A 12,168-nucleotide genomic window follows, 5' to 3' on the forward strand; every position below is an offset into this window, starting at 1 on the left:
TTGAATATCGTCAAAAGGCTGAAAAGTATTAAGAATATTACCTTTTTAATATCAACCAAACAGCCCTACACATTGGCTTTAATTGCATTAAAGCATCTATAAAATTACCACAGAGGCAGGTGAGGTTGTTTTGCTTCCAGAATGCCTTTTGAGGAAATTATAAGGGGAGGTCAGCAGAGACAGAAAGCACAACACCCTGCATGAGGTCTTCTGATATTTTTGTCCCTGTCAACTCCGCAGTGCCTGCTCACTGATTTTGCTTTAATGAAGAGACTTTTTTGCAGTTACGCTCACCCAAGGCTAAAGCTGTGCAACCAAGGCAAAACAAATGAGAAAGGAGCAATTAGGAGACGCAATAAACAGACTCAGCATTTTCCCTTTGAACAGTAGAATTACATCACAGTTGCAGAAACCAAAAGCAAGCAGGTGCCCAAGGGCAGAATCAAATGAGCCAACAGCACCCCTCAGCAGCTGGTGTGGGGTGCACATGTACAACATAGAGAGGGGAAAGCAGAGAGGATTCAGTAGACACTAACACTAGACCTGGTTTCTTCTGCTTGGTTGACAGCACGGAAAGAAGGAAGAAGTGTGATCTAGTAATGATGATCTAGGAACGGAACTACAACCAGTATGTCTACAAACGAAATGGTAAGTGAGTTCAAGCCAACCCAGCCCAAGTGCAAGATGCTTTCAGGGGACTAAATATGCCACAATGACAGCTGGCTGAGAGAATCACTGATTACACTCTCGTCACATGCAGCAACCAGCTGTGGTGAAAATGAGCTTATCCATGTTGTTCTCAGAGCTAGAGTTAGGCATGATTAAGGAATTCAAACCTATGAATGTGATGCTAAACAGTAAAGTATTTACGTAATTTTAACGGTAAAAGATTTTTACAGTAAATTACATGTTACCGTAAAATATATGTTCAAAATGTTTAGACAATACTGTAGTTTTACAGTAAAATGTTGTAAAAATTACATTTGTTTAGATGTAAAAAGTATGATTTTCCCATATAATTAATGGTAAAAATGTATATTATGTTTAACAAAAGAGTACATGTACTTTTTACAGTAAATTATTGTTATAATTACAATAAAAACAGTAATCGGGTGTTCACAGAATGCCCTGCGTGTCCCATTACATTTCATTATATTTTATGGGAATAGTCTTATTTTTAATATCAGTTATGTACTTTGAGGTGTTCTGTGTTATATCTGATGTAGTTTATTTAATGTTTATTGTATTATTTTAATTTCACACGTGTTACCCTGATGGTGTTAAGTGTTTGTGTGAGTTACACTGAGCACTGTCTCTACATTATAAAGTGAAAAGCAGGTTTTTACCATTTCAGAAGGTTAATATATAAAGTTTATCATTTAATAATATAAACAATGGTACTGCACTGTAAAATATATTGTAAAAACAACTTCGTTTTAAACTGTAAAATGTACAAGTTGTTCTGTAAAGTTGTTGAAATTTTAACTGTATTTTTCTACATAATTTTTCTGGCAACCACAGCAGCCAGGTTTTTTTTTTTTTTAACAACCAGATTTTTTTTTAACAGTGAATCGTGAATCTCATAAAGATCAATCATTAAATAGATTTTATAATTTCCTCCTCTTTGAGAACATTAAAGAGATTAACAATAAATATTATCTCAGATGATAGCATCATCCTTTTCATTTTTACACGCTGTGAAAGAAAATGTTCTTTCATTTTTTGACTGGTGATTTATGTTTCCCTGAAGGCAAAGCTGCTGACTTCCTAAGTGCTCCTAAATGCATAATCTTGTGAGATGCAAATGTACAATAATGTAATGTTAACTATTCATTAACAACTGAGCATGGCATATAAAGATATATTTTTGTATCTTAAAAGTTTATTTTGTGTACTGCTTCTGATGTCAAATGTCTTATTTTCAAAACTTCAATTGTCAAATCTCTCAGTTTGTCGACAAGGGGGAAATATGCTTTTTGATTCAAAATGTGCCAGTACATTGAACATGATAAACTTTACCTAAAACATATATAGTATAAGTGTTGCTTAAATAAATGGTCAAACAAAATATTTGGGAAAAGTGTTGACCGTTTGCCTATACTTCAAATAATCAAATGGCCAAATTAATATGAAATAGTTTTGGTTGTGGTTTGCAGCAGTTAAATACCTTGAAATGTAAATGCATCTCTTGAAAGTTAACCTAGTCTGACATGAAGTTTACTTTAAAAACATCTGAGAGTACAATGAGGATATCCACATATCCTTCAATGGAAATATTACATATGTGTTGAGGTTTATCCAAGCTTGTCATTTACAGACCAGACCAGACATGACTGACGGTAAACTCAATGGAGTTAAAGAGATGTTAACTTGTTTACTCACCTGCTCTCCAGACTCATGAGACTTCATAAGGCTCCTCTCTCTGTACATTGACCAAAGGCCGACGTTTGGCAGAAAAATTAAAGCCACCATGAACAAAAATGCCATCTGCAGAACGCGCTTTTCCCTCCTCTTCATTTTCAAGACGCAAATAAAACAAAATCCAACTCTGAATAGACGCGAGTCTGCCGTGTGTGAACTCGAGCTCCTTACACTCCCTCACAGAAGACGACAAACTTTCACCTGCGAGGAAGAAATAGAAGTCACGTCAAGCAGCATAAAAAGCATATGAAACACAGCAGCAACACTGTTTTATTACGCGTATACTATTGGGCTCGCGAGCAATGTTGTCCGTTCTCTTAACTGTATACAACATTAACCAAACATTAATTGAGCACACTACAACATACCACAATATCTGACATAATTATGTAACCGTTATGATAGCTTAGACAATAAATACACGGATAAGAGCTTACCACACACCAGGAATTTAAGAGAACGCGCGAGCAATAGTATGAAAACGGCTTACAATAGAGGGTTATTTGCATGTTGAGACATGTATGACGCTCGGTAATCCCATCTTCTTTGTTGAGATTGTACAAAGGAACGTTTCCGATTAAGATAATTGCTCAACGACGAGCGCCGCGTTTTTATCTGTGGCAATGCGTTCGTGATACAATTTGAAATCGTCTTTTGCTCTTCATTAAGACCCTCTTGCGCTTTCCACCTACTCAAGATTTAAGGATTCTTTCTCTTTCCTCCTTGGGAGACGTCTCATCGCCCTCGAGTTTTTAGATATTGCGGTTATAAACCACGTGTGCAGCATACCGCCTTTACTAATGCGCCCAGCCGTTTCACTAAACAAGCTCTGAGAGTAAGAAGAGGTGGCAACATCAAGCCAGTATTGTGTTCCTTAGGTTTGAGCTGAAAAATTGTAGCTCTGCTTGCTGTTTAAATGCAATATATCTGTGAAACAATTACCTGTATTGTGATTACATTATTATATATATAAATATTACTCCTTCTGGTTGACATTTTGAACAAGATTACTCTAAACACACACACACACACACACACACACACACATATGTGTATATATGAAGAGAGCATACACAAAGGATCCCCTGATGTTTCTAAGTGAATTGCAGATCTTCATTTGGTCAATATCAGGTTCGATCTAGACTTGAATATTTAAAGACACTATAGTCTAAATAGGATATATTTTCCAATGCTATTGTAAATAACTTAGTGGTTTTTATGGTTTGAATTTACAAAATTACCAACAGAGGGGGCTATTAGGCATGGCCTGTTCTGCAACCTTCTCGGTCACTGATGAAGTAACCGTTACCTGATGGAAGAAACGAGAAGTTGTGTCGATGAGTTAACACTTGGGGTCGCTCCTGCGGAGCCCAGACATCTCTGATCTTGAGAAAAGGCCAATGGAAATTGGTGTGAGGAATTTGCATGCCACTCCCACAGACATATGAGTATAAAAGGAGTGACGCTGCAAACACACATCAGGTATCGCACTGAGGAGCCGAGCCAAAGACCTGGCCATTTCAGCGGTTGGTTCAGTGTTGTGGCAGGAGGGACACAACGTCTCATTCCTTCCATCAGGGAGCAGAGGTTACATCAGTAACCGAGACGTTCCCTATCTGTCACTCACTCAACGTTGTGTTGATGAGTTGACAATAGGGGTCCCAATGGAAAACGGCGTAAGAGCTTAACCGAGTTACGCAGACTGGCATTGCGAGATGGGCAGACCTCTGTGTGCCTCGTAGCCAGTGCAGCAAGCCGTCGCATAACTACCCCCAACACACTGGCAGGCATGAAGCGGTCCCCTGAACCTAGGGGAACGGCTATCTGCTCAGAAGTATAAGGACTGCTGGCCCAGCCGTGGAACATTTTAGGTGGAATACAACACACGGTCTTACTGTTTAGGAGTGGAAGCACATCGTGTGGAGTGGCGTCGTGGTAGGTCCTAACCAAGGGGGGAGGAGTTACTACAAACACGGAGACCAAGGACAGAGGGCCCTCTGCCCAAGGAAGATGTGGTTTACCAGCAGGGAAAAAATTGTTTCATCACATGGGGTTGCCTAGGGGACAACCAGCGCATGTGGAGCACTTACCTCAGTACGGGGGCCTGGGTGACGCCCGTACTGGGGCGGCAGCAAGCCTCTCCGAAGACTTGATGGCTGCTAAGCTAGGGTGGAAGAATGTCCAGGGTTCATACTTCTTGTACTTAACCTCCTCACGTAACTCAGGAACCCTATGATCAAATCATGCTTCCCTAAATACTTACCGTCCACTGCATCGTGTTGTGCCGATATGGCAGCTACATACACTTTCCTGCAGAAAGGAAAACACTGATCCAACAGCGCATCTCTGGGGGTCTTCACCTCGGAAAGAACACCACTGAGCAAACAGACGCCACTTCAGGCCGTAAAGGCGCCCTAAGTCTTCCGCGTCCATCCAAGGGCCAGACATGGAGATTCCATAGGTCCGGTTGAGGGTGCCAGATGGTGCCCCATCCCTGAGAAAGAAGGTCCTTCCTCAGGGGAATTTGCCGGGGTGGAATGTCACGAGGAGTATGAAGTCCGAGAACCAAATCCGGGACGGCCAATAAGGGGACACTAAGAGGACCTGCTCTCCGTCCTCCCTGACTTTGCACAACGTCTGTGCAAGTAGGCTCACTGGGGGAAATGCATACTTGCGCAGCACCAGGGGCCAGCTGTGTGCCAAGCCATCTGTGCCGAGGGGGCGCCTCGGTCAGAGAGTACCATAGTGGGCAATGGGAGGATTCTGGCAATGCGAACAGGTCTACCTGTGCTTGGCTGAATCGACTCCAGATCAGCTGGACCGCCTGAGGGTGGAGCCTCCACTCTCCCCTGGGCGTAACCTGCCATGACAGCAGGTTATATACCTACCTATATATATATATATATATATATATATATATATATATATATATAGGGAGGTATATAAATATATATATAAACTAAGTTATTCACTCCGTGAAATTTTTTCTGCTGCTGAAGCGCCCAGGGGTGTGTGCTCAGCACAACGTAGTGTGCGAGGGGGAGAACCGCTGGAAAGCACCGTAGATCCAACAGTGTGTAGAGATGAATGGAGGCGGCAGAGTAATTCAGCTCTGTGACTTGCTCGTTCGGCTCCGAAGAAGATATCTGATGTGTGTTTGCAGCGTCACTCCTTTTATACCCGTATGTCTGTGGGAGTGGCATGCAAATTCCACACGCCAATTTCCACTGGCCTTTTCTCAAGATCAGAGTTGTCTGGGCTCCGCAGGAGCGACCTCTAGTGTCAACTCATCGACACAACGTTTAACGTAAGAATAAAACAATATTTGTATAATATTGTTATACAGTACTGTGCAAAATGTTTAGGCACTTGCGAAAAATTAAGTGCATAGGCATAATGAGTATGTCTTAAAAAATAACGGCATAAATAGTTTTAATTTATCAATCAACATCTTACTAAGTCCAGTAAACATACAAAAAGCTAAATCAATATTTGGTGTGGCCACATTTGCCTTCAAAACAACACCAATTCTCATAGGTGTACCTGGACACTGTTTTTCTTGGTTGTTGGCAGATAGGATTTTCCAAGCTTCTTGGAGAATTTGCTGCAGTTCTCCTATCTATTTAGGCAGTCTCATTTGTCTCTTCAGAAGAGAGAGTGGGGTTTTGTGGGGACCATGCCATCCGTTTCAGGAATCCCTGTTCTTCTATTCTATTATATTCTATTGGGAGTCTCAAATTTAAATTTCCTTAATTATGGGGATATTGATGCTATCGATCACTCCATTCAAACAAAGCTACAACCTGTTTTCTTCAGCACCATGGACAGCGATTTTCACAAGCACAGTTAGTCTGTAACTAAATTGGATCGTGTAAATTTGCTTAGCATAGTTTTCTTTCTATCTTGTGTTTGACATATTTCTATTGAAACAGGAAGTTGGGGGTGGAGCATAACAAAGGGCTTGTCCAATAGTGGCCAGTGGCCTTTAGTTTGCATCACAGCCATTAACATGATTTGCTCACAAAATTTTGAACAGGCAAATGAGGCCACATGTATGCCGTAGCGGAGAGTGTTTTGGAAGGTGTTTTTGGTGGAGGCAAATGCTATAGTGTGGCTAAGAGGCGTAAACAAAAATGTATCATTGTTGACGTGGCCTAAGAGGTACTGTGAAAATATACTGCTGCTCAGAATTTAAGTTGTCTATCCAAATTAGTGCTTTGTTTGACATAGATGGCTATTTAAAAGCTGTTATCATTTTTCAAATTGCACATTTTCATGTTCTCATAATGTAGCTAGAAACTTCAAAATGTTAAATCTATATGAAAAGTCGTAGTTGCACACATTTTCCTGAGGCAACAGACAGAATTCAAACTGTAGAGAAACATTAGTTCAAGGCATTCAAAATGTCTACTACTCTTTGTCTTAAAATTGCAGTGCAGCACATCAGTAAAATTATTTGATACAGCCTATTGGATATGACAGAGAAGATTGAGCCATCTCAGTCTCCGACATATATTAAACCCTGCCAATGACTTTGAGAGACAAGGTGAAAGAAAGGTGCTCACAAGGTGAGAAGTGTAATATCAGCACCATACTGTTGTTCTGATACAAATAAGAACGCAATTATAAGAATGCAAAAAGTATTTGTTATTTTATGAACTATGAGAACACAGTCCCTCCTCTTACAAAATCCACATTGTGACTGACTTCATCACCTTACAAATGTACATATTCTGACTATTGTTGTGTTAATTAATTTGGACCTCAGTGATTATCAGCCTAACAGGTTTATTTATACACTCCAATGCAGTACAGACAGTGATTTATGACAGATGTGAACAAATTGAAAACTGAAAGGTGTGAAACATACAGTATGAAACTGTAAAAGATGTATCAGTTGGACATGATCATTTACACATTCATTTTATTGCCTCTGGATATGTGACAAGTTGCTATTATTTGTGACACTGGCTTTAGTCAGCCTCACAAACCCACAAATACATGTTCACAATGAGTGTTGTCAGCTCTGAGGTCAAACCATAGGGTTGGCTACAACATTACCCCTGGAGAATATTTTGGGTCAAATGCCAAGGTCTTACATTCAGTTTATGCTGTATGGCTTCTCTCTCTCTCTCTCTCTCTCTCTATGTAACTGTAGACAGGGTTGGGAGGATTCCACTACAGATTACAGAATACATGTGGCAAAATGTTATTTGTAACGTTTTCCTTTAGATTATTCAAGGTCAGTAACATATTTGAAATTCTTTGGATTACTTCTTCAGCACTGGTAGATTTTTTCACTTGTTTTGACTTTAAAAACTTTGCAAGTTCAGTAAGACAAAATACACGTTAAAAATACATTCAAAAATACATGTTGTTTATAAAACAAGATCAATCAAATTGATCTTGTTTTAAAGATTTTTAGATATTTTTACAGGAAAATAATACAACAACGATTATCAAGAATAAAAATGTTGCCTTAACCTCAAAGGTAAAAAAGAAGAAAAAAGAAATTACGATCCAACGTGAATTTTCTTGATAAAAAAAATATGATCGTGCCTGGTAACATGCATGTAAAATGGCTAGAAATAGCATTTTAGCTCACCGTAAAGCTGACAATTTACACAAGGTTTATTTCTATTTCCTCTGCTCCAAACTTCAAACTGTCACGAACCCCGCTCCCTCGCTCCGCCCCTTCGAGCTTCCTCACACACGCACACTCCCTCGTGCTTACTCACTCGTTCCGCCCCCTTCGAGTTCTGACGCTCGCATTGCTCGCTCGAGCCCTCACGCCCACTATGCTTCCCCTAGCTCTCTTGCTCGTAAACTATCTCCTCCCTCTGGCGCACTCGCCTCAATCAGCCTGAACATTATGACCACTTGCACTCACGCGCTTCCTATCTCCACACATTAGTTTCACCTGCACTCGTCTCATCACCTGTCATTGTCCACACCTGCACTCACCCCTATATAACTCACTATCCTTTCGTTTGTTGGAGGTTGGTTATTGTATTTAGTTCCCCGTGTCTTGACCCCCGCTAGTCTCACCTAGTTTTGACCTCCCTACTCGTTACCTTTTTAGCTTGCCAGCTCCCTAGTTGTTAACTGTTTTCCCGTCCTCTACCCTCTTGTTATTGTTATTCTGATTACCCCGGCTTCGACCCCCTTGCTTTCCGTGACCACTCTATTTGCTATTGCCCTTTTGTTATATCCTCGTTCCCCGGCTCTCGACTCTACGCTTTCCCTGACCATTCTCCCTCTGGATTTTCCTTACTGTACCTTTGCCTGCTCTTTATTTAATAAAAGCAGTTTGTTGACTTACATTGTGACTGTCTCATCTTGTGTGTGTGTGTGTGTCCGGGTTACAAAATAACCAACCTCACCGCAGACAGTTACAATGCCCCGCGCTAAGGATTCGCACAGCTCACTAGAGCGGAGATACACCACATTCAGCGCGAGGAGCTACTATTTGGAAACTCGACCAAGCGCTCGCGGCCCAGGGGCAGCAGGTATGTACTATGTCTGGTTTATTTCACCCTGTCTCACCTGTGTCTGCCCCTGAGCCCGTCGATGCTCTCCACGCATCCGCGAGCGCCGTATGCTCTTCATCCCCGGAGAGGTTTTATGGCTCTTCGGACGCTGACCAAGGGTTTTCTATGCAGGGCAGCGGTTGTGTGGCGCATAACCCCGCCCTTGACATTGTGGAGCCAGCGGCCCGACTATTGGTGTTGCGTCAGGGGAGTCAACCCTTGGAGGTTTTTGTGACTGACTTTTGTGCCCTGGCTAACCAGGTGAATTTTGATGAGGTGGCTCTGAAAGACATTTTTCGATGTGGACTGAATGAGCCGACCTCATCATTCATGCCAGGTGGTCGTTGCTCCCTCAACCTGGCTCAGTTTATTGACCTCGCCCTACTGTACGCTGGTTCCTCGTTTACTGTGGGGGAGGTAGACACTGAACCAGCGCTCCACACCACGGCCCCCGTCTTGAAGCCTACCACGGCCCCCGTTTTTAAGCCTTACACGGCCCTAGCCCCGAAGCCTGTAACGGCCCCAGTCTCGAAGCCTGGCACGGCCAGCGAGCCAGCGCCCATGCCCGCCACGGCCAGCGAGCCAGCGCCCATGCCCGCCACGGCCAACGAGCCAGCGCCCAGGTCTGCCACGGCCAACGAGCCAGCGCCCATGTCTGCCACGGTCAGCGAGCCAGCGCCTGTAGCCTCGACCGCCCCAGAGCCAGCGCCTGTAGCCTCGACCGCCCCAGAGCCAGCGCCTGTAGCCTCGACCGTCCCCATGGCCACATCCCCTGTTGGCCGAAGACGTCAGAGAAGGAAGAGGGCCCCTTCTCCCCAGTCTCGTCTTGTGCTCAAGACCGCAGAGGTTCCCCCAGAGTCTTCCACGGCTCTGCCGTGTTCTGCTCCGCCCCCAGAGTCTTCCACGGCTCTGCCGTGTTCTGCTCCGCCCCCAGAGTCTTCCACGGCTCTGCCGTGTTCTGCTCCGCCCCCAGAGTCTTCCACGGCTCTGCCGTGTTCTGCTCCGCCCCCAGAGTCTTCCACGGCTCTGCAGACCTCTGCTCCGCCCTCAGAGTCTTCCACGACTCTGTCGGCCTCTGCTCCATTCTCAGAGTCCACCACGGCTCTGTCAGCCTCTGCTCGCCCCTCAGAGCCCTCCCGGGCTCCGCCTCACGAGTCTCCCAGGGCTCCTCCTCTCGAGCCTCCGAGGGCTCCTCCTCACGAGCCTCCTAGGGCTCCTCCTCATGAGCCTCCCAGTGCTCTACCCCTCAAGTCCCTCAGGGCTCCCCCTCCTTCCAAGCCTCTCATGGCTTCACCTCTCGAGTCTCTCAGGGCTCCATCCCTCGAGTCTTTCATGGCTCCACCCCTCAAGCCTATCACGGCTCCGCCTCTCGAGTCTTTCAGAGCTCCATCCCTCGAGTCTTTCATGGCTCCACCCCTCAAGCCTCTCACGGCTTCGCCTCTCGAGTCTCTCAGGGCTCCATCCCTCGAGTCTTTCATGGCTCCACCCCTCAAGCCTCTCACGGCTTCGCCTCTCGAGTCTCTCAGGGCTCCTCCGCCTCTCAGGGCTCCGCCTCTCGAGTCTTTCATGGCTCCACCCCTCAAGCCTCTCACGGCTTCGCCTCTCAGGGCTCCTCCCCCTCTCAAGCCTCTCAGGGCTCCCCCTCTCGAGTCTTTCAGGGCTCCTCCTCCTCTCAGGGCTTCGTCTCTCGAGCCTTCCAGGGCTTGGCCACTAGAGGCTCCTACGGCTCTGCCTCCCGAGCCTCCTACGGCTCCCCCTCCAGAGCCTCCTACGGCTCCACCTCCCGAGCCCCTCATGGCTCTGCTCCCAAAGACTCCAGAGCTTCCTAGGGCTCCGCCTCTCGAGCCTTCCACGGCTCCACCACCCGAGCCTCCTACGGCTCTGCTCCCTAAGACTCTGTCGGCTCCACCTCCAGAGCCTTCCAGGACCCCACCTCCAGAGCCAACTATGGTGCCGCCTCTGACGGCTCCGCCTTTCACGCTCAGCCCGGACTTCCTGACCCTCTACCTGTCCTGTGGCCTCTTCCCTGGCCTCCGGACCCTATTCCTGTCCGGTGGTCACCTTCCAGACCCCCGGACCCAGTCCCTGTCCTCCAGTCGCCTTCCAGACCTCCTGACCCAGTCTCTGCCCTATGGCTGCCCCCTAGACCTCCTGACCACCCGCCTGTCCACTATGTTCCCCCTGACCTTGCCTTGAACTGCCCATTGACCCCCATGGACTGTTTCATTTCCCTTTTGTGCCTTCTGCCCCCGCGAGCTCACACTCTCGTTCTGTCCCCCGCGAGCTCACACTCTCGTTCTGTCCCCCGCGAGCTCACACGCTCGTTCTGTCCCCTCGAGCTCACACGCTCGTTCTGTCCCCTCGAGCTCACACGCTCGTTCTGTCCCCTCGAGCTCACACGCTCGTTCTGTCCCCCCGAGCTCACACGCTCGTTCTGTTCCCTCGCGCTCCTCGCAGCCGAGCGCGGCCGTCAGGAGCCGTCCTATTCAGAGGGGGGAGTACTGTCACGAACCCCGCTCCCTCGCTCCGCCCCTTCGAGCTTCCTCACACACGCACACTATCTCCCTTCTCACACACGCGCACTCCCTCGTGCTTACTCATTCCGCCCCCTTCGAGTTCTGACGCTCGCATTGCTCGCTCGAGCCCTCACGCCCACTATGCTTCCCCTAGCTCTCTTGCTCGTAAACTATCTCCTCCCTCTGGCGCACTCGCCTCAATCAGCCTGAACATTATGACCACTTGCACTCACGCGCTTCCTATCTCCACACATTAGTTTCACCTGCACTCGTCTCATCACCTGTCATTGTCCACACCTGCACTCACCCCTATATAACTCACTATCCTTTCGTTTGTTGGAGGTTGGTTATTGTATTTAGTTCCCCGTGTCTTGACCCCCGCTAGTCTCACCTAGTTTTGACCTCCCTACTCGTTACCTTTTTAGCTTGCCAGCTCCCTAGTTGTTAACTGTTTTCCCGTCCTCTACCCTCTTGTTATTGTTATTCTGATTACCCCGGCTTCGACCCCCTTGCTTTCCGTGACCACTCTATTTGCTATTGCCCTTTTGTTATATCCTCGTTCCCCGGCTCTCGACTCTACGCTTTCCCTGACCATTCTCCCTCTGGATTTTCCTTACTGTACCTTCGCCTGCTCTTTATTTAATAAAAGCAGTTTGTTGACTTACATTGTCACTGTCTCATCTTGTGTGTGTGTGTCCGGG

The 12,168-nt window shown here is 46.0% G+C and overlaps 1 protein-coding gene across 2 annotated transcripts in view; it reads right to left on the reverse strand.

Moving 5' to 3' along the window:
- The window catches only part of galntl6 (polypeptide N-acetylgalactosaminyltransferase like 6), a 341,726-nt gene extending 338,640 nt beyond the window's left edge, over positions 1-3,086 (reverse strand). The window contains exons 1-2 of one of the 2 annotated variants that reach the window (XM_052126394.1): positions 2,912-3,086; positions 2,383-2,622 (exon numbers count right to left, since the gene is read on the reverse strand). In XM_052126394.1, coding sequence (XP_051982354.1) covers positions 2,383-2,517 — 135 coding nt within the window. In that variant the 5' untranslated portion in view covers positions 2,518-2,622; positions 2,912-3,086. Of the gene's footprint in view, positions 1-2,382; positions 2,623-2,865; positions 2,887-2,911 lie in introns of those variants that run through there. The other variant, XM_052126395.1, reaches the window with a different exon arrangement.
- Positions 3,087-12,168: the final 9,082 nt, after the last annotated feature.

The sequence above is a fragment of the Xyrauchen texanus genome, chromosome 5, assembly GCF_025860055.1.
Source record: "Xyrauchen texanus isolate HMW12.3.18 chromosome 5, RBS_HiC_50CHRs, whole genome shotgun sequence".
Taxonomy (NCBI): Eukaryota; Metazoa; Chordata; class Actinopteri; order Cypriniformes; family Catostomidae; genus Xyrauchen; species Xyrauchen texanus.